Source organism: Delphinapterus leucas, chromosome 9 (assembly GCF_059928025.1).
Source record: "Delphinapterus leucas isolate spDelLeu-1000000601 "Yukka" chromosome 9, BTC_Dleu_Yukka2, whole genome shotgun sequence".
Classification (NCBI taxonomy): domain Eukaryota; kingdom Metazoa; phylum Chordata; class Mammalia; order Artiodactyla; family Monodontidae; genus Delphinapterus; species Delphinapterus leucas.
Window position 1 is genome coordinate 99,237,902 of NC_143137.1, and position 25,148 is coordinate 99,263,049.

At 45.9% G+C, this 25,148-nt stretch overlaps 1 protein-coding gene across 5 annotated transcripts in view; it reads left to right on the forward strand.

Moving 5' to 3' along the window:
* The window catches only part of VOPP1 (VOPP1 WW domain binding protein), a 103,118-nt gene extending 82,008 nt beyond the window's left edge, over positions 1-21,110 (forward strand). For all 5 annotated transcript variants that reach the window (XM_089917900.1, XM_089917901.1, XM_089917902.1 and 2 more), the window contains one exon: positions 18,347-21,110. In XM_089917900.1, the coding sequence (XP_089774026.1) occupies positions 18,347-18,537 (191 nt within the window). In that variant the 3' untranslated portion in view covers positions 18,538-21,110. The remainder of the gene's footprint in view (positions 1-18,346) is intronic.
* Positions 21,111-25,148: the final 4,038 nt, after the last annotated feature.

Consider the following 25,148-nt stretch of genomic DNA (forward strand, 5'->3'; position numbering starts at 1 on the left):
TCCTTGATATGATTATGAGCAGATTTCTCATCAGAAATTATGGAGGCCAGAAGGCTGTGGGACAATACATTCAAATAAAAGAATAAAAACTGTCAACCAAGAATCCTATATCTGGCAAAAGTGTCCTTCAAAATTGAGGGAGGACTTAAGACTTTCCCAGATAAATCAAAGCAAGGGAGTTCATGACCACTAGAACTTGCCCTTCAAGAAATGCTCAAGGGAGACCTGCAAGTGAAATGAAAGGGCACTAGACAGTTATTTGAAGCTGTATGGAGAAATGAAGATCTCAATAAAGGTAAATACCTGGGCAATTATAAAGCCAGTATTATTGTAGCAGTGGTTTGTACTTTACTTTTTGTTTTCTACATGATTTAATAGACTATTATGTTTAAAGAAAAAAATAGTTATTAGGACAAAAGCTAGTATTGCTATAATGTTGATTGTAACTCCAAATCTTCTTTTCTACATAATTTAAGAGATTAATACATTTAAAAGAATTATTAGTTTATGTTTTAGAGAGCACACAACATATGAAGATGTGATTTTGTGACAGCAACCACTGAAAAGGGTGGGGACAGAACGGAAAATGAGCAGTTTTTGTATGTTATTGATGTTAAGCTGGTATAAATTCAAATTACAGTGAGCCCTCTGTATCCACGGGTTCTGCATACATGGATTCAACCAACGGTCGATCAAAAATATTTTTTAACAATTTCAGAACGTTCCAAAATGCAAAACTTGAATTTGACACATGCTGGCAACTATTTACATAGCAGTTACATGGTGTTAGGTATTATAAGTAATCTAGAGATGACTTAAAGTAAACAGGAGGATGTGCATAGGTTATATGCAAATACTATATAATTTTCTATAAAGGACTTTGAGCATCCACAGACGTTCATGTCTTCAGGGGGTCCTGGAACTGATGGATGACTGAACAGTGTCTAACAGTAGGATGTTAACCACAAAGAAACAGCTATAGAATACACAAAAAGAAATGAGAAAGGAATTAAACATTGCTTTCAAAAGCTCCACTAAACATAAAACATTGCACTTCAAAAACGCCACTAAAAACATAAGAAGTCAATAATGCAGAAAATGAGGGCCAAAAAAGCTATAAAGCATATAGAAAACAAATAGCACAATGACAGAAGTAAATCCCTCCTTACTGGTAAATACTTCAAATGTAAATGGATTAAACTCTCCAGTCAAAAGACAGAGATTGGCAGAATGGATAAACACGTGATCCAAACACAGATCTTCCTCGGCTTGTGATAGGGTCCTGGAAACCCATCTTATTGTTTTTGTTTTATTTATTTATTTATTTACTTATTTATTTATTTATATCGTTGGCCGCGTTGGGTCTTTGTTGCTGCGCGTGGGCTTTCTCTAGTTGCAATGAGCGGGGGCTACTCTTTGTTGTGGTGCACGGGCTTCTCACTGCGGTGGTTTCTCTTGTTGCAGAGCAGGGACTAGGTGCTCGGGCTTTAGTAGTTGTGGTGCATGGGCTCAGTAGTTGTGACTCGCAGGCTCTGTAGTTGTGGCGCACAGGCTTAGTTGCTCCGCGACATGTGGGATCTTCCTGGACCAAGGCTCAAACCTATGTCCCCTGCATTGGCAGGCAGATTCTTAACCACTGCACCACCAGGGATTTCCCCCAGAAACCCATCTTAAATTGAAAATATAATAAGTTGAAAATGCATTTAATACACTTAACCTATTGAACATCATAGCTTAGCCTAGTTATCTTAAATGTGCTCAGAAAACTTACACTACCCTACAGTTGGGCAAAGTCATCTAACACAAAGCCTATTTAATAATAAAGTGTGAATATCTCATGTAATTTATTGAATACTGTACAGAAAGTGAGAAACAGAATGGTTGTCTGGGTACAGAATGGTTGTGAGTGAACCGGCTCTTTACCCTTGTGATCACATGGCTGACTGGGAGCTGTGGTTAGCTGCCACTGTCCAGAATCATGAGACAGGATCTTATCACATATCACTAGCCCAGGAAAAGATCAAAATTCAAAGTATGGTTTCTACTGAATTTGTATCACTTTCACTGCATCGTACATTTCAGACCCCAAAACACAAACAGGTTGAAAATGAAAGGAAGGAAAATATATTCCTTATCTTTAAATAGTAACCAAAAGAGAGCTGGGTAGCTATATATATATATATATATATTTTTTTTTTTTCCTTAGGAAGAAAAATACAAGGCATAAACTACTAGAATCAGAAATGAAAGTAGGACATTACTACCAATTCTACAGAAATAAAAATGATTATACGAGAGAACAATTGTACAGCAAAAAAATGGGTTAACTAGATAGGACAAATTTCTAGAAACATAAAACCTACTAAAACTAAATCATGAAGAAATCGAAAATCTGAATAGACCTATAACTAGTAAGGAGACTGAATCAGTCATCAGAAAACTCCAAACAAAGTAAAGCCTTGGACCTAATGGCTTCAGTGGTGAATTTTACCAAATATTTGAAGAACTAGTATCAATCCTTCTCACACTTTCCCCCCAAATTGAAGAGGTAGGAACATTTCTTAACTCATTCTGTGAGGCCAGCATTATCCTGACACCAAAGCCAGACAAAGACACTACAAAAAAAAAAATTACAATGATCAACATTCATGTAAAAATCCTCAACAAAATAGTAGCAAACATTTCCTGTAATGTAAGAATGGTTCAACATATAAAAATTGGTTGGAGTAATACATCCTGTCAACATAATGAAGGAAAGAAATGATTTTATCAATTGATGCAGAAAAAATGACAAAATGGAACACCCTTTCATGATCAAAACACTCAATAAACTAGGAATAGAAACTACCTCATAAAATCCATATATGAAAAACTCACATCAAGACTGAAAATTTTTTCTCAGAGATCAGGAACAAGGCAAGGGATACCTGCTTTTACCATTTCTCTTTAACATAGTGCTGGAAATTCTTGCCAAAGGAATAAAGCAAGAAAAATAAAGACATCAAAACTAGAGAGAAAGAAGTCAAATTGTCTCTCTTTTCAGCTAATATGATCTTGTGTGTAGTAAAACGTAAGGATTCTAGAAAACAAAACTGTTAGAAATGATAAATGAATTCAGCAAAGTAGCAGGACACAAAGTCAACACACAAGAATCAGTTAAGTTTCTATACATGAACAACATGAGAAGGAAATTACCCAAAAAATCCATTAGTAATAACATCAAGGAGAAGAAAATAATTAGGAATTAATTAACCAAGAAGGTGAAAGTCTTGTACAATGAAAACTATAAAACATTGCCTGAAGAAATTTTAAAAGATGTAAATAAATGGAAACAGATTTTGTGTTCATTGATTGGAAGACAGTATTGTTAAAATGTCAGTACCACCCGATATGAAATACAGATTCAATGCAAATCCAATTAAAATCCCAGTGATTTTTTTCCAGGTAGAAAAACCCATCCTAAAATTAATATGGAATCTCAGAGGACCCCAAATAGCCAAAACAGTCTTGAAAAAGAAGAAAAAATTGGAGGACTCACACTTCCTGATTTCAAAATTTACTACATAGCTACATTAATCAAAACAGTCTGGTGAGGGCATAAAGGCAGACATATAGACCAACAGAGTAGAATGGAGAACCCAACAGTAAACCCTCATGTGTATGGTCAAATGTTTTTTGACAAGGGTACCAAGACCACTCCATGGGGAAAGGACAGTATTTTCAACAAATGGTGCTGGGAAAACTGAATATCCACATGCAAAAGAATCAAGTTGGACCCTTACCTAACACCACATACAAAAGTTAACTCAAAGTGGATCAAGGACCTAAATGTAAGACTTAAAACAATAAAACTCTTAGAAGAAAACAAGGACAAAGTGTCTGAACATTAGAGTCAGCAGTGATTTCTTGGACATGATACCAAAGGTGTGGGTAATAAAATAAAAAAACAGGCAAATTGGACTTCATGAAAAATTTTTAAAATTGTGCATTAAAGGACACTATGAATAGAGTTAAAAGGCTACCTCCACAATAGGAGAAAATATTTGCAAATCATATATTTGATAAGCAATTAATATCCAGATTAAATATAGAACTCCTAAAATTCAACAATGAAAAAATAAAACAACCCTATTCAAAAATGGGCAAAGGAATTGAATGCTCATTTCTCCAGAGAAGATATGAATGGCTAGCAAGTACATGAAAAGATGCTCACTAATCATTAGGGAAATACAAATCAAAACTACAAGATAGGGACTTCCCTGGTGGGGCAGTGGTTAAGAATCCTCCTGCCGATGCCGGGGACATGTGCTCGAGCCCTGGTCCAGGAGGATCCCACGTGCCGCGGAGCAACTAAGCCCGTGCACCACAACTACTGAGGCTGCGCTCTGGAGCCTGCGAGCCACAACTACGGAAGGCCACATGCCTGGAGCCCACCCTTCACAAGAGAAGCCACCACAATGAGAAGCCCACGCACCATGGCGAAGAGTATCCCCTGCTCGCCACAGCTAGAGAAAGCCCATGCGCAGCAACGAAGACCCAAACGCAGCCAAAAAAAAAAACTATAAGATACCACCTCACACCCATTAAGATAGCTACTATCAAAAAACAGAAAACAAGTGTTGGCAAGGATGTGGAGAAATTGGAACCTTTTGCACTGCTGGTGGGAATGTAAAATAGTACAGCCATTGTGGAAACAGTATGGAGGTTCCTCAAAAAATTAAAAATAGAATTACCATACAATCCAGCAATTCCACTTCTGGGTACATACCCAGAAAAATTGAAAGCAGAATCTCGAAGAATCTTGTACACCCATGTTCATAGCAGCATTATTCCCAATTACTAAACTGTGGAAGCACCCAAGTGTCCATCAACTGATGAATGGATAAGTAAATACACACAATGGAATATTATTCAGCCTTAAAAGGGAGGGAATTCTGATATGCTACAACATGGATGAATTTTGAAGATATTATTCTAAGTGCAATAAGCCAGTTACAAGACTAATACTGTATGATTCCACTTATATGTGGTACTTAGAGTAGTCAGAATCATAAAGGCAGAAAATGTAGTGGTGGTTGACTAGGGCTTGAGGGAGTGGATTTGGGGGAAGTTACTATTTAATGGATGTAGATTTTCAGTTTTACAAGATGAAGAGAGTTATGGGGATGTATCATGGTGATGGTTGCACAACAATGTGAGTGTATTTAATGCCACTGAACTGTATACTTAAAAATGGTTAAGATGGTAAATTTTATGTTATGTGTATTTTACAATAACAAAAAGGCAACGAAAAATGCAACAAGTACCTCAGTGGATGCTGAAAAGACTGTCGATAAAATTTAATATACATTCCTCACCAAAACTCTTTCAAAACTAATAAGGTAGTTTTAACTAGTAATGTAAGTAGCAATGTAAGTCTTTTTCTTAATATAATAAAGACTTAGAGTATGTGTTCCTTGAGCATTCTTGAAGGCAAGGATCAAGTCCTCAATGATATACTAATAAACTATCAGAAAGAGAAATTAAGAAAACAGCCCCATTTATGATTGCCTCAAAAAAGAATAAAATACCTTGGAATAAATTTAACCAAGGAAGTGAAAGACCTATACACTACAAGCTATAAGATGCTGATGAAAGAAATTGAAGGAGACACAAATAAAGGGAACAATACTCCATGTTTATGTACTGGAAGAATTAATGTTGTTAAAATGTCCATACTACCCAAAGCAATCTACAGGTTCATTGCAGTCCCTATCAAAATTCCAATGGCATTTTTTCACAGAACTAGAACAAATAATTCTAAAATTTGTATAGAAACACAAAAGATCCCAAATAGCCAAAACAATCTTGAGAAAGAAGAAAAAAGCTGGACATATCACGTGCCCTGGTTTTAAACTATACTACAAAGCTACAGTAGTCAAAACAGACACATAGGTGAATGGAACAGAGTAGAGAGCCCAGAAATATACCCACACATATATGCACAATTAAATTATGACAAAGAACATACAATTGAGAAAGGATAATCTTTTGCAATAAATGCAGTTGGGAAAACTGGACAGCCACATGCAAAAGACCCCTGTTTTACACCATATACAAAAATTAGCTCAAATTTTATTAAAGACTTGAATATAAGAGGAAACCATAAAACTCCTAGAAGAAAACATAGGTGGTAACCTCATTGACATCTATCTTAGTGATGTTTTTGTGGATCTAAATTCAAAGGCAAGAGAAACAAAATAAAAAATCAACAAATGGGACAACATCAAACTAAAAAGCTTCTGCACAGTGAAGGAAACTATCATCAAAACAAAAAGACAGCCTGCTGAAAGGGAGAAGGTATTTGCAAATCATATATCCAATATGGGGTTAATATCCAAAATATACAAAGAACTCATACACCCAACAACAAAAAACAAATCTGATTAAAAGTTGACAGATCTCAACAGACATTTTTCCAAAGAAGACATACAGATGGCCAATAGGCACATGAAAAAATGTTAGCGGGGGCTTCCCTGGTGGGCGCAATGGTTGGGAGTCCGCCTGCCGATGCAGGGGACGTGGGTTCGTGCCCCGGTCCGGGAGGATCCCACATGCCGCAGAGCGGCTGGGCCCGTGAGCCATGGCCACTGGGCCTGCGCATCTGGAGCCTGTGCTCCGCAACGGGAGAGGCCACAGCGGTGAGGGCCCCGCGTACCGCAAAAAAAAAAAAAAACGTTAGCCATCATTAATTATTAGGGAAATGCAAATCAAAACCACAATGAGATATCACCTTACACCTGTTACAGTGGCTATTATTGAAAAGACAAAAAATAACTAATGTTGGAGAGGATGGGGAGAAAAGGGAGCCCTCGTACACTGTTGATCGGAATGTAAATTGGTGCAGCGACTATTGAAAACGGTATGGAGATTTCGCAAAAAGTTAATAATAGAACTATCAAATGACCCAGCTATTTCACCTCTGGGTTTTTATCCAAAGAACATGAAAACCCTAGATCAAAAAGATTATGCACCCCTATGTTCACTGCAGCATTATTTACAATAGCCAAGACATGGACACAACCTAAGTGCCCATCGGTGGATGAATGAATAAAGATGTGGTATATATACACAATGAAATACAACTCAGCCATAAAAATAGAATTAAATCCTGCCATTCGTAACAACATAGGAAGACCTTGAAGATATTATGCTTTTTGAAATAAGTCAGATGAAGAAAGACAAAAACTGTATGATTTCACTCATATGTAAAATCTAATAAAACAAATGAACGAACAAAACAAAAGCCAAATCATAGATACAGAGAACAGATTAGTGGTTACCAGAGGGGAAGCAGTGTGGGCAAAATGGGTGAAGGGGCCAACTGTATGGTGATGGATGGAAACGACTTATGGTGAGTGCTTTGTGGTGTAGAAAACATGGAGCGGTGAAAGTGCTGTTTTGCTTGAACCTAAAATGTCCATCAACTGATCTCAGGTTTGAGTGATTTGTTTATAACCAATAAACATTCTCTAGGTTTGTTTTAATTTTTGAAAAGATCAGTGAGTATCTCAGTAGATGCTGAAAAGGCTGTTGACAAAGTTCAATATACATTTCTTATCAAAACTCAAAAGTAGTAATGTAAACTGTAGTACATCTAGAAACGTAAGGCTCTTTCTTAATATAACAGAGACTTAGAGTGTATGTTTGGGGTCCTTGGAGGTGAGGACCAAGTCCTCAATGATACACGCTAAGCCCAGTGTTACCAGCAATGACGTTATTTTAATGTATATTTTTAAAATTATTTATTTATTTATTTGGCTGTGCTGGGTCTTAGTTGCAGCATGCATGACCTTTAGTTGCTGCGTGTGGGATTTAGCTCCCTGACCAAGGATCAAACCCAGGCCCCCTGCATTGGGAGCACGGAGTCTTAGCCCATGGACCACCAAGGAAGTCCCAATGGGAATGTTTAGTAATTGTCTAATGAATTCACTTTGTACTGTAGAACTGCTGCCAACAACATACTTAGGGTAACAGTAAAAGTAATAAAATTAGGATATTTAGTATCAATATTTAACACTGTTCTAGAAATTCTTGGCTTAAGTATTAACATGAAAATATTTAATCATTAGGAAGGAGAAACAAAACTCTCTTTGTAAACAGTGTATCATTATATACCTAAAAAAAATTCCTGGAGGATGAACTGAAAAAGTATTTTTGGTAGCTGAGACAATTTAGCAACATGAATAGATGCAACATAAAACAAAATTAAACCAGAAGGCTTAGAGGAAAGGGGGAAAGTTATGAAGGGGGGACACTTGTCTATTGGTCATGAGAATGTGCTCTGCAAGAATTAGCTCAGGTGTTTTGGCTGCAAGTAACACACACCCTAATTCAGCCAGCCTAAAATTATTTTTAAGAGTAATCTCTTGTGACAAAAAATCACAAAGACGGAGGCTCCTGGTTTACCTTCATGCTTAGCAGCATGCTGGAGCTCAGGTCGGTCCCCCCGCTGCCATCTGTCCTCACTGCCGCCTCTACACATCCTGGGATGCAGGACGGACCCTTCGGGGCTTACAGATCCGGCAGTGTCCAGTGGGAGAAGATCCCTGGGCAAGTTACATAATATCTTTGGCCATCAGCTTTTGAATCTATAAATTGGGAATAAATAATATATACCTCATAGTATTACTATAGGGCTTAAATACAGGTTTCCTTTCTCACTTTCTACAGTGTGGTACTGTGTCAGTCAGGCCATCTGAATGCTCTCCCCAAAGCCCAGTCAGTTCTGACTTATCTCGGAGTTTCATTTTCTCTCACTCATGTTTCAATCTCTGTTTCAGTTTTGCAAATCATTCGCTTTGACAGAGAATAAGATTGGAGGTCTTTCTCTTGCCCATTTGCTTTGTTTCTGAATCTTCTTTAACCCCCCATGCATATACTTAAAAGGTTCTTTGGTTCAGAGTCTGTACCAAGCTTCAGCTCTGTTGGGCTTTATTTTACCTGATTCCATTCTGCGTTTGTTTCTGAGGATATTCCCACTTTCAATTTTGTTGTGTAGGATCAGTCACATTGGCTTGGTTTGGGACCTTTTTTTTTTTTTGTGGTACGCGGGCCTCTCACTGTTGTGGCCTCCCCCGTTGCGGAGCACAGGCTCCGGACACGCAGGCCCAGTGGCCATGGCTCACAGGCCCAGCCACTCCGCGGCACGTGGGATCTTCCTGGACCGGGGTACGAACCCATGTCCCCTGCATCGGCAGGCGGACTCTCAACCACTGCGCCACCAGGGAAGCCCTGGGACCTTAGAAATTTTTCTTATCACCCTGCTTATTTGCGATTATGGAGTTGAAATAATAATTTTATTATTTTAAAAAAATTTTTATTGGCGTATAGTTGATTTACAATGTTGTGTTAGTTTCAAGTGTACAGTAAAGTTAATCAGTTATACATATACATATATCCACCTGTTTTAGGTTCTTTTCCCATATAGGCCATTACAGAGTATTCAGTAGAGTTCCCTGTGCTATACAGTAGGTCCTTATCAGTTATCTATTTTATATATAGTAGTGTGTACCTGTCAATCCCAATCTCCCAATTTATCCCTCCCACCCTCACCCCCTGGTAACCATAAGTTGGTTTTCTCCATCTGTGACTCTACTTCTATTTTGTACATAAGCCCATTTGTGCCCTTTTTCAGATTCCACATGTAAGCGATATCATATGATATTTGCCTTTCTCTGTCTGAATTACTTCACTCAGTATGGCAGTCCCTGGGCCCATCCATGTTGCTACAAATGGCATTATTTCATTCTTTTTTTATGGTTGAGTAATATTCCATCGTATACATGTACCACTGCTTCTTTATCCATTCCTCTGTTGATGGACATTTAGGTTGCTTCCATATCCTGGCTGTTGTAAACAGTGCTGCAGTGAACATTGGGGTGCATGTGTCTTTTCGAATTATGGTTTTCTCTGGGTACATGCCCAGGAGTGGGATTGCTGGGTCATAATGGTAGTTTTATTTTTAGTTTTTTAAGGAACCTTCGTACTGTTCTCCATAGTGGCTGCACCAATTTACATTCCCACCAACAGTGTAGGAGGGTTCCCTTTTCTCCACACCCTCTCCAGCATTTCTTGTTTGTAGATTTTTTGATGATGGTCATTCTGACTCGTGTGAGGTAATACCTCATTGTAGTTTTGATTTGCATTTTTCTAATAATTAGTGATGTTGAGCATCTTTTCATGTGCTTTTTGGTCACCTGTATATCTTCTTTGGAGAAATGTCTATTTAGATCTTCCACCCATTTTTTGATTGAGTTGTTGGTTTTTTTGATATTGAGCTGCATGAGCTGTTTGTATATTTTAGAGGTCAATCCCTTGTCGGTTGCTTCGTTTGCAAATATTTTCTCCCATTCTGAAGGTTATCTTTTCATTTTGATTATGATTTCCTTTGCTGTGCAAGAGCTTTTAAGTTTAATTAGATCCCATTTGTTTATTTTTGTTTTTATTTTCATTACTCTAGGAGGTGGATTGAAAAAGATCTTGCTTTGATTTATGTCAAAGAGTGTTCTGCCTATGTTTTCCTCTAAGAGTTGTATCGTATCCAGCCTTACATTTAGGTCTTTCATCCACTTGGAGTTTATTTTTGTGTATGGTGTGAAAGTATGTTTTAATTTCATTCTCTTACATGTAGCTGTCCAGTTTTCCCAGAACCACTTATTGAAGAGACTGTCTTCTCTCCATTGTATATCCTTGCCTCCTTTGTCGTAGATTAATTGACCATAGGTGTGTGGGTTTATTTCTGGACTTTCTATCCTGTTCCATTGATTGATTGTGATTTTAAAATGCTTTGGACTCCAGAGTCATTTGCCATTCAATCATGGTAGATCTGGGGGGACATTTTTGAAATGATCTCTCTCAAGTCTGTGGCACATACCTGTTCTTGCCTGGCCTCCCCTGTCTGTGGTTTTCACACATACGATTATGTCTTCTTCCCTCCACCTCCCTGAGTGAGTCAGAACTGAGTCTGTCTCCTCTCCGTTTCCCTTCTCTGTGGGAGCTTGAATGCTCAGCCAGGTCAGTGTCTTGTCAAGGGTTCTGCTTTAGCCAAATGAGCAAGCGTATTGAATGTCTGGGACCCCCTCGTCCTCTGTGCCAGCTGGTGCCCCATCTAGCCCGGGTAACCGTCACACTCACCACGAGGGTACAGGCTCCATTCCTATTGCCTGTGCCCTCAACCAGTCTTTCTAGCAAGTTCCATCCCTGTGTTTGTTCACCTCAGGGTCTATGTTCTTGACAAGTACCTAATTTATCCACCTCCCATCTGTTCTATTTCTTTAATATTCTAAGGTGCTCAGATGTTTTGATCCCATCCTTCCAGTTCCCAGCAATATCCATGAGTTGTGACCGTTAACATAAAAATAACAATTAAATTGGACCCATTTGCCACTGTTTCTCGTTATCCTCTGGTGTGAGTGACCACGCTGCATGAATATTCCAGACACGCCTGCAGCACACCTCTGGTACAAAGATCACAGCCCCAGACCCCCCATCACTTGTGATAGGGAGTTGGGGGTCATCCCTTCAAATGCTTCTGTCCTCAAGGGCGACGGGTGGAGTTGGTGCAGGCTTGCTGGGCTGGGGCAGCCAGTTCTTCGCGTCACATCAGGAAGAGGCCTGTCTCAGGAAGCCGCCATGTGTGTCCAGCATGGTGTGGCAGAGGCAAAGTCCAGACCAGAATCACTATTCGTCCCTTCTTCCATTGCGCATCTCACATATGGATTCAATGTCTGCTGCAATGCCAGGGGCTGCTCTGGGCTCTGAGGGTTCCCAGGTGAGTGGAATCCTCTCCTCAAGTGCAGAGACTCAAAGTATTCTACCGCACTGTGGTGCCGATATGCAGATTTTGGTCTGGGTGCCAAGAGGACAGGGTACCTAATCCAGCTAGGATGGGGGTGAGAGTCAGTGAGCTGTGATTCTGATTTGAGACTTGAAAGATAAATGGGAATTGACCCGATGAGAGGCCGGGGAGCACTGGTGTGAAGATGGGGAAGGACTTCCCAGGAGGAGTGGTCTGCACGTTGGATGCCCAGGAGCTGCTCTCTGACGAGGGTGAGGGAGAGGTGGGCAGGGTGCAAGCAATTGGGTTGTTGTTGGGAGGTAAAGAATGAGGCAGGATGGTGAGAAATGAGACTTCGAAACAGGTAAGAACCTGATGACGGAGGGCTTTTTATCTCTCGTAAGGGAACTCGGCTTACTGTCCTGTGAGTGAATTGGTGGCTGTGGTGACATGGAGGGGAACGAATACAGGACATTCGAGTCACAGGTGGAGGGGTGAGCTCTGTGTCTGCTGGAATGTGTTTGAGAAACCTGCCTGAACCTTGAGAAGCAGCCTGGCTGGAGGAGGTGGGTGTAGCGCCTGGGCTCTGGTTAAACCGTGAGAACACAGGCAGCGTGTGGGGGAAGAGAGCACTGGAGCCAGCTCTGAGCTGGGCTGATTGTAAAGGCGCGGGGAATGGATGGAGTCAGACAGCAGGGCCCTGGGACCCAGCGGACCCACTGCTGGCAGGCCACTTGGTCTTTCTCAGGTGGCCATCGGCTCTCCTGCGTTCCTACTCCGTTCTCTGCGGCCAGCCAGGTTCTCCTGCATCCCAAGAAAAGGTTGGCTTAGCTTATCTCCTCATGACTTACTGGCCGGTGAGCTTGGCCGAGTGGTGGCAGGGTCGTCGTTAAGAAAGCTTGGCGGCCAGGCCCTCCTTTGGCAGATGGTATCTTTGAAACTTTGAAGAAACAGTTCATGTCAATGCTTATGAATTACTACAAGTATAGAAAATTATGGAAATCTACCTAATTTGTTTTGTAAAGCTAGTATAACTTGTAAACCTAGTGTAACCAAAGTAAAGTTATATTGGATCATGTTTAATGATCATAAATACAAAAATCTTGGGAAACTGAATTAAACAGTGTGTCCGCTCAGGTAGGGCGCTCGTCAGTCGATGCATCTCTGCTGAATCTAGGGCTCCCTCTCAAATCGCACAGAGACTCTCAAGGAGGAAGAGACGATGGCTGCGAGGGGTGGAATAACTTCAAGTCTCTGGAGAAGCAGGCTGTGTCCGGCTTAAGAGCGCAGCCCGGGGCGGGTGGTGGAGCCCGGGGAGGCTGGGCCGTGACAGCCCTCAGCCAAGCCCTTAGTCCTGGGGTGGCGCCCAGAATGTAGGTCCCTCACGTCACCAGCCTTCTCTGGTTTTGCCCGTCCCTCTTTAGCCGGAACTTCTTCCCCCATTTCCTCACCCCGTTGTGAGACACACATCACAGTGGAAAGAGCCTGGGCTTGCCAGTACACTACTGGGTGCAAATTCCAATGCCTCCATATAGCAGCTGTGTGACCTTGGCAAGTTTTGTCTCGCTGAGCCTCCGTGTCTTCAGGAAAGTGGATGCAATGCCGATACCCTTGCTGTCCCCACCGCGCCCTCTGCATAGGGTAGAGATGCAATGCAGGTGAGGGAACAGCGGGGCAGCGGTGTGGCTGCAGCTGTTTTGCCCACTTCTCCTGGTCCTTTCCTCTCTATCTCCTGGAGAAACAGTCTTCCTCTAACTCCAGCTTCTTCACAGACACTCTGTCTTTTCTTTCTCTAACTAAACCATCTACCGTAAGCCTTCAGAATTGAAGGGCAAGTTCTCTTCTCCCACATTCCGCCCCCGCTAAGTCAGGGAGATGGTGCTGGTGTCCCCTTGTCTCCTGGCCATCACTTCTGTACCCTTACAGTCCCGGCTACTTTGAATCCCATGCCAGTTGGCTGTGCCGCTCTTTGTCACCATTTTGCTACTGTCTGTGAGCATCTCTTCTTTGAGGACTTTGGAATGTGTCTGCTCAAATCACCGACCCACAGTGGCACGCAGTACAGAGGCTGCCTGTGTGAGCGCCGGGTCCTTCTTCCCACGCACGGAACTGTGGGTCCCTGTGTGCTGCTTCCCTCTGCCCAATTGATAGGACGTGTTGGGTGCCCTCCTGTGTACCAGGCTCTTTGCTAGACAGTGGCGTTCAAATGTTGAACCAGGCTTATAAGGTCCCTGCCATCATTGAGCTTATATTCTCTGTAGAAATCCTCTCTCTTTCCTGTATTTCTGCCCCTACCTCTATAAACGCACTCAAGCATTTCCCATCCTTAAAAATACTTCTGCCGTAAGAATATACAGTGGGGAAAACACAGTCTCTTCAGTAAGTGGTGCTGGGAAAACTAGACAGCTACATGTAAAAGAATGAAATTAGAATATTTTCTCATACCATATACAAAAATAAACTCAAAATGGATTAAAGACCTAAACATAAGCCCTGAAACATAAAACTCCTAGGAGACAACATAAAGCAGAACACTCTTTGACATAAGTCATAGCAATATTTTTTTTGGATCTGTCTCCTAAGGCAAAGGAAACAAAAGCAAAAATAAACAAATGGGACTACATCAAACTAAAAAGCTTTTAACAGGGAAGGAAACCATCGTCAAAACAAAAAGGGAACCTTCTGAATGGGAGAAAAGATTTGCAAATCATATATAAGGGGTTAATATCCAAAATATATAAAGAACTCATGCAACTCAACAACAAAAAACCCAACAACCTGATTAAAAAATGGGCAGAAGACCTGAATAGACATATTTCCAGAGAAGATATCCAGATGGCCAATAGGCACGTGAAAGGACGCTCAGCATCACTGATCACCGGGGAAATGCAAATCAGAGTCACACCGAGATATCACCTCACACCTGTCAGAATGGCTAACATCAACAAGTTAGCAAGGATGTGGAGAAAAGGGAACCCTGTGCACTGTTGGTGGGAATGTAAGTTGGTGCAGCCACTATGGAAAACAGCATGGAGGCTCCTCAGAAAACTAAAAATAGAACTAATAGAAATAAAATGATCCTGCAGTTCTACTCCTGGGTAAAACATCCAAAGAAAATGAAAACACTGATTTGAAAAGTACATGCCACCCAGTATTCTTAGCAGCTCTATGTACAGTAGCCAAAATATGGAAGTAAACTAAGTGTCCATCAACAGATGAATGGATAAGAAGACCTGGTGTATATGTGTGTGTATATATATATATATACTGCATCACACACACACACACACACACACACACACACACACACAATGGACTGTTACTCAGCCATAAAAAAGAATAAAATTTTGCCATGTATAACAATGTGGACGGACCTGGAGGGTATTATGCTAAGTGAAGTAAGTCAGACAGAGAAAGACAGATACTGTCTGTTATCACTTATATGTGGGATCTAAAAAATACAACGAATGAATATAACAACACAGAAGCAGACTCACAGACATAGGGAGCAAACTCATGGTTACCAGTGGGGAGAGGGAAGGATGGAGGGGCAAGATAGGGGTAGGAGGTTAAGAGGTACAAACTGCTATGTCTAAAATAATAAACAAGGATATATTGTACAGCCCAGGGAAATATAGCCATTATTTTGTAATAACTTTAAATGGAGTGTAATCTATAAAAATTTAGAATCACTGTGTTGTACACCTGAAACTAATATAATCTTGTAAATCAACTGTACCTTAATTTAAAGCAGTTTTTTTCTGTTTTGTTTTGTTTTGGCTGTGTTGGGTCTTTGTTGCTGCATGTGGGCTTTCTCTAGTTGTGGTGAGCCGGGGCTACTCTTCGTTGCGGTGCGCGGGCTTCTCATTGCGGTGGCTTCTCTTGTGGAGTGCAGGCTCTAGGCACGTGCGCTTCAGTAGTTGTGGCACGCGGGCTCAGTCGTTGTGGCTCACGGGCTCTAGAGTGCAGGCTCAGTAGTTGTGGCTCACGAGCTCTAGAGCGCAGGCTCAGTAGTTGTGGCTCGCGAGCTCTAGAGGGCAGGCTCAGTAGTTGTGGCTCGCGAGCTCTAGAGGGCAGGCTCAGTAGTTGTGGCGCACAGGCTTAGTTGCTCTGCGGCATGTGGGATCCTCCTGGACCAGGGATTGAACCCGTGTCTCCTGCATTGGCAGGCGGATTCTTAACTACTGCGCCACCAGGGAAGTCCCTTAAAGCAGTTTTTAAAAGAATAAAAAAAAAAAACCAAAAACACGTCTGCCCTTGTCGTGCATCCCTTTAGCCACCACCTCTCCCCTCTGGTCTTCACCCCTTACCCTGGAGCAGCTGTTTGCCCCGGCAGTTGGGCTTCTGTGCCAGCCATGGTGCTGAAACTGTTGGCCAGAAATCCCAAATGTCCTGTGGGCTGAGAAGGCGCGGTGCTGCCCTGTCCCCTCCCGAACCCCGCTCGGTGACACAGCTCCCGCCTCACTGCTTCACTCTTTGCTCGCATTCTCCTTTCAGTCTTCGCCGCCGCCTACGCCTCCTGTGTTTCTCCTCGTTTGAGTGCTGGCCTTGTCTGCGCTGCTCTCCCCAGCCGTCCTCTGTCCCTTCTACACACTCCTCCTGGGAGGTTTCGGCCAAGGCCTCGTCTGTGCTGCCACTTCCACAAAGAAGGCCCCCAGAGCTGCCTGGGCTCCCGCGGGCCCTGCCCTTTTCCTCTGTCCCCTCTCTCGCCTGGTGAGCCCCTTATCAACGCCAGAAGCCGGGCGTTTCCGACGCAGGCCTCTCCTCCTCCCAACACGCTCCACACTGAGCTCGTCCCGGGTCCTTGGATACACCTCCAGAGCCCCTCTCTCATTCTCTCCTCCCCATTTCTTCTCTCATATTCAGAAGCTTCCATTGTGTCTTTCCCGGACTATTACATTAGCCTCTTTTTATTCATCTTTAACTTTTTATTTGTATAAAATATAAAGGGATTCAGAGATAAATAAAATATAATCTCTGCCCTTGAGAAGCACACGGTCCTGGCTGGTCACGGGCTTGTATACAAACATGTCTTGTAAACGAGCGCGTCTCCTGGCAGCAGGCAAGATGCACCAGTAGAAGCAGGTGCCGTCTGTTGGGCCACACAGGTGTGAGACGAGGCAGGAGCCAATTAAGGTGCCCCCCGTGGCTGACTGCTGTCCTCCCGACACCCTTGAGTGCATCTCTGGCCAGGTGTTTCTGTCCTGTACGCTCTCCTTCAGCACACTTGTAGATTTCCAAGACATCCTGCACACCTTGGTGGGCATCTTTCCGGGAATCTGACCTTTATTCAGTTAAACTGTGGCAGAGGAAGGTTTGCACAAAAAAAGACCCTAAACGATACACACACAGAGACGACCTCTCTGTGCCCGAGTGTCTCCTGGGTTGAATGAGGCCTAGCCCAGCCCACATAAAACCCGGAGCCCACAGTTTCTCTTCTCGATTCTTTAATTGTTTAGTCAGTATCCTGTCATGTTGTCAACATGATCAGAAAAAGCAGATCAAAGGAATAGGCTCCAAAGCAGCAGCTCAGGTATTTCTACTGTTAAAATAGAAAAAGAGAGGGCTTCCCTGGTGGCACAGTGGTTGAGAGTCCGCCTGCCGATGCAGGGGACGCAGGTTCGTGCCCCGGTCCGGGAAGATCCCACATGCCGCGGAGCGGCTGGGCCCATGAGCCATGGCCGCTGAGCCTGCGCGTCCGGAGCCTGTGCTCCGCAACGGGAGAGGCCACAGCAGTGAGAGGCCTGCGTACCGCAAAAAAAAAAAAAGAAAAAGAGAGTTAGGGCTAGATTTTGGGCAGGGTGACCAGTATATTCCCTCTTGTCACCGTCTATGCTCTCTGGACCCCCGTGCCCTGCACCCTGGCCCGCAGCAGGGCTCAGCCTGCATCCTACAGCCTCTCCCTGAGACAAGAGCATCCTTCTCCTGCAGCATCCAGGGCAGGGAGAGAGTCCACAGACATGTCAGCCCACCCTGCTGGCATCCGCCCCGTAGGTCGTCGCCTTATCTGGGAATTGGGTTCACCTGGATGACAGGTAATCTGCCCTGATTAAACGTTAATCCAGCAGGTGGGAGTGGAGCTGATACTTCAGCAAACTGTTCTCAAAAAGTGCGTGGAGGTGCCGGTGATGATTCTGGCCGAGATTCGGGAACACAGGGTCCTCTTTTTAGTTCTCTCTGAGTTGACTTACCTTTCTACGCCCAGGCTTTTTAGGCTCTAAGGGACACTCGGCCCTCTCTGTTGGTAATTTTTTGGTGCACCTCCCCAAGGTCTTGGCAGAGCTGCCCTGGTGTGTCACTCGGCTGCGGCTTGGTCCCTGCCACACCTGATCCCGCTAATGTCCCTCCATCACTTAGACACCCTCTTGGGTTGTGGTGCTTTCTGGCTGTCTGCATCCAGTAGAGGAGACGCTCCAGGAGGCGGGGGCTGGCATGTCCCCTTTGCTCGTCACCTGATCCCAGGTGCCCTGGCTGTGATGTGCTGTGGGTTTTTTCTGCTGTGCTCACATCTGCTTGCCTGTCTTTCAGGAGCCCAGCAGCTGGGGCTGCCGTTTTACACCGACCCCGGAGGACCAGGGATGAATCCTGCTGGGAACCCTGTGGCGATGGCTTTCCAGGTCCAACCCAACTCACCCCAGGGAAGCATGGCCTACCCACCACCCCCTTCCTACTGCAACACGCCACCGCCCCCATATGAGCAGGTGGTGAAGGCCAAGTAGCCGGGGGAGGCTGTCACCCGCCCTCCCTGGCGCCCCATCACTGTTCACCTCCAGGAATGGTCTTCTGAGCCACTAAGGGCAAATTCCTTTCTGATATCTTCAAAGCAAGCACAGCTTCCTTTCAAGTTTTCCTTGGAGGACCAGTATTTGAATTCACCCCGTGTCTCCTCTGTTGCTTCTGTTTCCAATGTCATCTGTGCTCTGGCCGAGTGGAGAGTCCCGAGGGTTGACCCCCAAGGGTGGTGCATCCAGACCCTCAGGGGAGAGACCCCGGCAGAAGGTGAGGCAGGGCGCGCGCAGGTGAGTACGCGTGAACGCGAGGAGGGGCCCAGGGCGCCCGGAAGGCCCCACACACGGCAGGTGGCCCGTCTGAAATGAGGCACCACGGGGCCAGCTGTGTGAGCCCCTTGCCCATCAGTCTTCCTCTTCCAAAGGCTCTCAGAGAAACAGGCGTTGGTGGCGCAGCCTCGGAGCCCTCTCTTCTCCATCCCCTTCCTGAAGACCAGAGCTGCCCTCTGCACAGCCAGGGCTGGGAGAGCCCTGGGCACGGCTTGCACCTCAAGGAGATGGGGATCTAGAATCAGGCCAAGTTGCTGTCTATAGTTACCTGAAAGTCACTAAGGAACGTTATTTAAATTCATGGGAAATTGCCCCCTGCCTCCAACCGGACATTGCATTTGACGAGCTCTTGGTCTGACTTGGGGAAAAGAGTGTTCGAGCCCTTTTCAGTGTGTCCTGTGGAAGATGGCGTGGAGTCCTGTCCTGAGGTCAGACTCGGAGTCTTTCCTGGACATCGGCAGCTCTCTGGCCTGTGATCACGGCCAGACAGCTCTGCGCCGTCCCCTGAGGTAGCTCTGACGGTGCGTTGTGATGGACACTTTCAAAGCAGACGGGCGCATCCGGCTGGGAAGCCACGTCAGCCTCTGGAGAGAGGTGTCCCAGCAGGGCGCAGTCAGTGGCTCGAGCCTGGGTTGGGCAGGCCTGGGCCCGGGCTGGTTGGCCTCAGCAGGTGTGCGCCGGGCTCCGAACAGGAGGAGCTTGAAGAAAGAGACGGGAACGCAGACCCCAGGACTGCAGAGCGATCGCTTCAGAAAGGACTGCACAGACCTCACTGATGATGAGCTCATCAGAATTAGAATAAAGAAGATCTGGTTGGAAACGCAAAGCCTGGCTCAGAAACCTCTCTGGCCCTGGGATCACAGGCAGTCCTGGGGTTGTCAGCGGGCCGGGGTCCTGTTCTTCTGCATAGTGAGTAATGCCCACGGTCGCGTATTTAAACCCAGAGTGAGACCTGACAGGTCACGTATAGGAAGGGCAAAGCCGCATAGCCGAGACATGTAGATCCCTGTATATGTAGTGGTGGGGTGGAGTGCATTTTTTTTTGTTTTTTTTTTGCGGTACGCGGGCCTCTCACTGCTGTGGCCTCTCCCGTTCCGGAGCACAGGCTCCGGACACGCAGGCTCAGCGGCCATGGCTCACGGGCCCAGCCGGTCCGCGGCATGTGGGATCTTCCCGGACCGGGGCACGAACCCATGTCCCCTGCATCGGCAGGCGGACTCTCAACCATTGCGCCACCAGGGAAGCCCAGAGTGCTTATTTTTGAAATGAACTCAACAGAGCCTCCTGAGGAGTCGTCACTCATTGAACCTGAGCGTCAGGACATCTCACCGAGTGGATACTGAGGGTTTTCATTCCCTAGCCCTAGTCTCCATGTCCCTGCTCTACTGGGACACGTCTGTGGCGTAGGAGTGAGGAATCAGGATGGGGCCACAGTGACTTACCTTTTCTAAGGGTGGGGAATCTGGGAGCCTCTCCGGGAATTCCACAGGACGCTCTTGGAGCCAGATGAACCCCTTGGAAACAGTCTGTGAACACGGATGCTGCTGCCGGTGTCTTTGACCACCGAGTGTGACCTCCGAACTCCTGTGCCCAACTTCAGTACCTCCCCGCACTCAAGTCCTTGATTCGAATGAGACAACAAAGCGCAACATTTGCTGTTTACAACCCAGGACAACTACATGGGTCCAGAAGGTCCTCTTCCTCCAGGTCATTCGTTTTGCATTTTCAGGTCCAGTTTCTCCTTTTACTGTTCTGATGAGGAAGCGCGCCGAGAGCTGCCCCTGGAGTTGGATTGGGTGCAGCTGAGTAGCCACCCAAATGTCCGTGACGAAATTTTGTTTATCTTTTTGATAGCAAATGATCTTGAGACAATGATTTAGGTAGCACTCAACAATTTTATATTCATGTTTGTGTGAGATAAATTTTGTTTTCCCTTGAACCAGGGTGAGAACCCACTACTGTGGGCACTGACACTGTGGAAATTCCACTCGCAGTGACATTTCCTGCCCATTCTGTTTCCCCCCGTGCTGTCGGTGGACAGTGCCCACCGCTTGGAGCCGGTCCAGCTCCTGGTGTGTGAAGTTCCACAGAGTTCCGTAGCAGGTGTGGCCAGGAGGAGCTGGGAGCAGATCTGTGCGTGCTTTTTCTCTTGTAACACTTGGCTTATTTCTCTTTTCTGTTCTTTTGATAGGGTCATGTTTCCTATGTATGCAAAATAAAAATAAATTTGGGTGTGTGCTTTGACTCTTTTGCTGGGGAGTGGGAAAGAGGGGAGAGACGAAGTTTCTAAAGAAGGATGCACAGTGGGCTCTCAGTTCAGCTGGGTGGGGTGGAGTGCGTGAGGAATGCACCCAGTCTCAGGAGAACTGGAAATTAGATGCTATCCAAGAAGATAAGGAACTTTTGTTTCACCAACACATTTAAAATATCTAGCTAAGGAAAAAAATTATCGGAATAGGAAGACAGAAGCATTAATTATGTGGACTCACAGCTAATACTGATATTAATTATCTGGGGGCCTGAGTGTGCTTTGCATAGGTAGGGGAGCCTTGATTTTAAAATCCAACTCTAGGGCTTCCCTGGTGGCTCAGTGGTTAAGAATCCGCCTGCCAACGCAGGGTACACGGGTTTGAGCCCTGGTCCGGGAAGATCCCACATGCCGCAGAGCTACTAAGCCCGTGTGCCACAACTACTGAGCCCACGTGCTGCAACTACTGAAGCCTGTGCACCTAGAGCCCATGCTTCACAACAAAGAGAAGCCACTGCAATGAGAAGCCTGCGCACCACACCCCGCTCGCCACAACTAGAGAAAGCCCGCGTGCAACAACGAAGACCCAATGCAGCTAAAAATAAATAAATTTATTTAAAAAAAGAAAGAATCCAACTCTATTTGGTCAGAAACGGTATTTCTCTCACAGATCTATAGCTGCTACAGTTAGGCTGTATTTTAGATGAATCACCAACTGAGATAATGTTTATCAAGAAGTGTCTTATAATTTACTATATTAAAACAGGACAGGAAATAAGTAGAAGAGGCCAGCCTGCCTGCTGGTGGGGAACGCAGAGCTGATTTAGACGCCTCACTGGACAACCCACTGGTCCTCAGCTTCCCCCAGTGAAACGGGAGCAGGTCATTTACACATCAAAGGTCATGACTGGAGATGGCAAACAGTACTCACTCTTGTCTGTCCCTCCCAAATTTCACTGAACCCCAAAAAGTCCATAATAGTTATCAAGGCAAAAAAGTGCAAGATCAGAAATTGTAATTTCTGAAATAGAAGGTGAGTTGCTCTCAAGCAAGGGTAGGGAGGGAAAGGCGGTAGTTGGCTTCTTCACGCCTGTCATGGTCAGGAGGAAGTTAGCAGCGTGCCCGGCGCAGAAGAGATGCGGATACGGATGGCAGAAGTCGTGTCCTCTCGCCAGAGCCCCATCCCCCCAAAAACCACTCGTGCCCTTGAATGAGTTTCTCCCCTCAGAGGTGACGAGGTTGCACTCACAGGCAGCTAGGACCTTTCTCACCTGAGTCTAGGACTGGGCCCTAGGAATCCGCAGGTACAGGAGTTGGATGGGTGGAGGGGTGAGGGGGGGCAGAAAGAAGGTGACAGGATCCACCGAGGGCAGAGTCTGGGGGGCGGGAGGCCTCCTGTCTCCAGGTCCCCGGGCAGGCAGTCCCGCTCTCCACGCCCCTTCTCTGCGCTCCCCTGGGGAGATGCGAAGCCCGGTCCCTCCCTCCAGGCGGCGGAGCGGGGAGGGTCTGTGTGTCTCGTCCTCAAGTACCCAAAGGCCCTAGTGCCCGGCACGTGTAGTTCGGTTCTGGGGAGCCCTGGGAAGGCACGTCCGCGCCTAGCTCAGGCCGGTGCCCGGCCAGCCGAGTCCCCCAGAGCCTGGGGAGGACGCTCTGGGCGCGCTGACCTTGGAGACCGGCTCCCTCTGCCCACCTTCTGCGCTTGCTCTCGCCGGCCGTCCTCGTCGCCCTGTGTTGTGGTGAGGGCCCTGGCTTAGCGCTCGCGGTGGAGCCGGGTGGGCACAGAGGGACCATACGCGCACATGGACGGGCGTTCCGGACGCCCTGCCTCGGAGTCGCCCTGACGACTGGGGCCACGGGACGTCCTGGTGTCCCCGTTTCCCCATCTGGAAAGTGGGGCTACGGAGGCGCCCAGGGTGTGGTGCGAGTTGGACAGCCAGCGACGCACGCGCCACCCCGCGATGAGCCCGGGACCGGGGACCGCGGCCTCCGCGTCCAGATCACCCGCCGGGAGAAGGAACCGGAGACTGGGCCCCGCCCCCGCCCCGCCCCGCGCCAGGTTGGGGCGCGGCACCTGCGCGAAGAGGGTGGGGCGGCCCCGGGAGGCTCCAGGAGGGGACCCTGCTTAGCCCTTCTTGGCAAAGTCCCTGCTGATATTTTTTTACTCAAAACCCAACCCATGCCTTTATTTTTAATCTAAAATGTAGACCGTACAGGAAAGCACAAAGCAAAAGGTAAACAGAAATCACCTGCGACCCCAGTATCCCGAGACTGCGGCTGGGCGTGTTTCCGTCGCTTTCTAGGTCCCTCGCTCTGACGACACAGGTGCACCGCGGGATCCTTCGTAGCCCGCTTTCCTCTAGCATTTTTCCTGGCATTTAAATAGTCTCCTGCTTCTTCCCTGCAATGATTAAACAGCGCCCCACCGCACGGCCGCGCCGCAGGTGATTTAACCCACACACTCCCATCTAATTTTGGGGTCGCTCCATTTTATTTTTCATTTTTAAACAGCAAAGTATTCTACACACCCAGAATAATGAGTGTAACTTTTGCCTAAGGCGTATGGTGGATGCAGGCCGGATGCTCGAGAGCGAGCGGCGAGGGGCCGGGCCGGTGGTGGGTGAGGACGCAGGGGACCCGAGTCGCCCTGAACTCCCGCCGGGCCCCGAGGCGCTCCCTCCCGCGCCAGCCCGGACCCCGAGCCATGGACGCCTAGTCCCGGATGACTGTGCGGGCCGAGATCGCCTACAAACCCCCAGGACGGTGGCTGCCGTGGAAAACCAGGCTTTCTTGTGACGCCTCTCAGTTTGCTGGCGTAACTGCGGATGCTGCAGAGCAGATGTACTCACGTGAACACGCAAGCCACTCAGGACACAGGACGGAGGCGCCCCGCGCAGCTGCTCCATTGCGCCGCCTACCACCGCCTGCATTTTACGTTTACCACCCCCTGCTTTTCTTCCTAATTTTACCACATATATGTTTTGTTTCACTTTTCGGTATTAATGTATTTCTCCAACTTGCTCTTTTTGCAAAAATTGTTGCTAATTTTTCCCTATTATGGACAATGCTGTGCTGAGCGAGCTTGTGACCATTTTAAATGTTCATCCACATTTATTTCCTCAGAATAAAACCTTAGACTTGAATTGCTGGCTCGAAGCATCTGTACATTTTTTCGGGCTTTCGGCAAATATTCCCATTAGGAAGATTGTACTGACGTGTCCCACCAGGCTTGGCAGGCACTGCGTATGAGCTACGGTCCATGCATAGCTGCCAACTTGAGGAGGGGCCGGAAGCCCCATTTTTGTTCAATTTGTATCATTTATTACATGCATCTCTCACCAACTGTGAGAAGCACCTTCTCGAAAGGTGTGTGGTTGGCAAGACCAAGGCTGGAAAGACCAAGTTCTCATGGAAAAGAGAAGGTTGGGGAGAAAACATGAAATATAGCATATATTAAATAAATATATTTATGAAATATTTATGATATAGAAACATAGCACTGAATATATATGGCATTAAGTATATAGATACATGAAATGTAGCTTTAAATATATATTACGAGTGGAGTAAGTAAAACTTCTGTAAGCTGTCCACCCCCAAATACCTACGGCACTCTTCTCCTGAATGTCCTTCCTCAGTTTATTATTCGGGTGGCAGCATCACGGTCTGGGGCAGCCTCTCCCCTGTTCTTTGAGGACACACACATCCTACCTCTTGAAGTGTTTGATCCAGCCCAGACCTGGCAACCCGAGTCCTCATTTTCATTCTTCAGTGAGCACACTGCACTCACCATGGGCTCTGGAGTCGAAGCATCTCTGCCGCTTAAACTCACTTGTGAGCCCCCAGTGAGGGATTCTGCACTCTGAGCATTAGCTTCCTCAACTGAACCGTGAGGACAGGAACACCTCCATGTGGTTTGGTTTAATCCAACCCCCATTCCCTTCCCTGTTTCTTCTGTAGAAGCCAGAAGAGCCACACATTTTCTTTGCAACGGGCACAGTCTTGGCCAATGATAGATACTACAGAA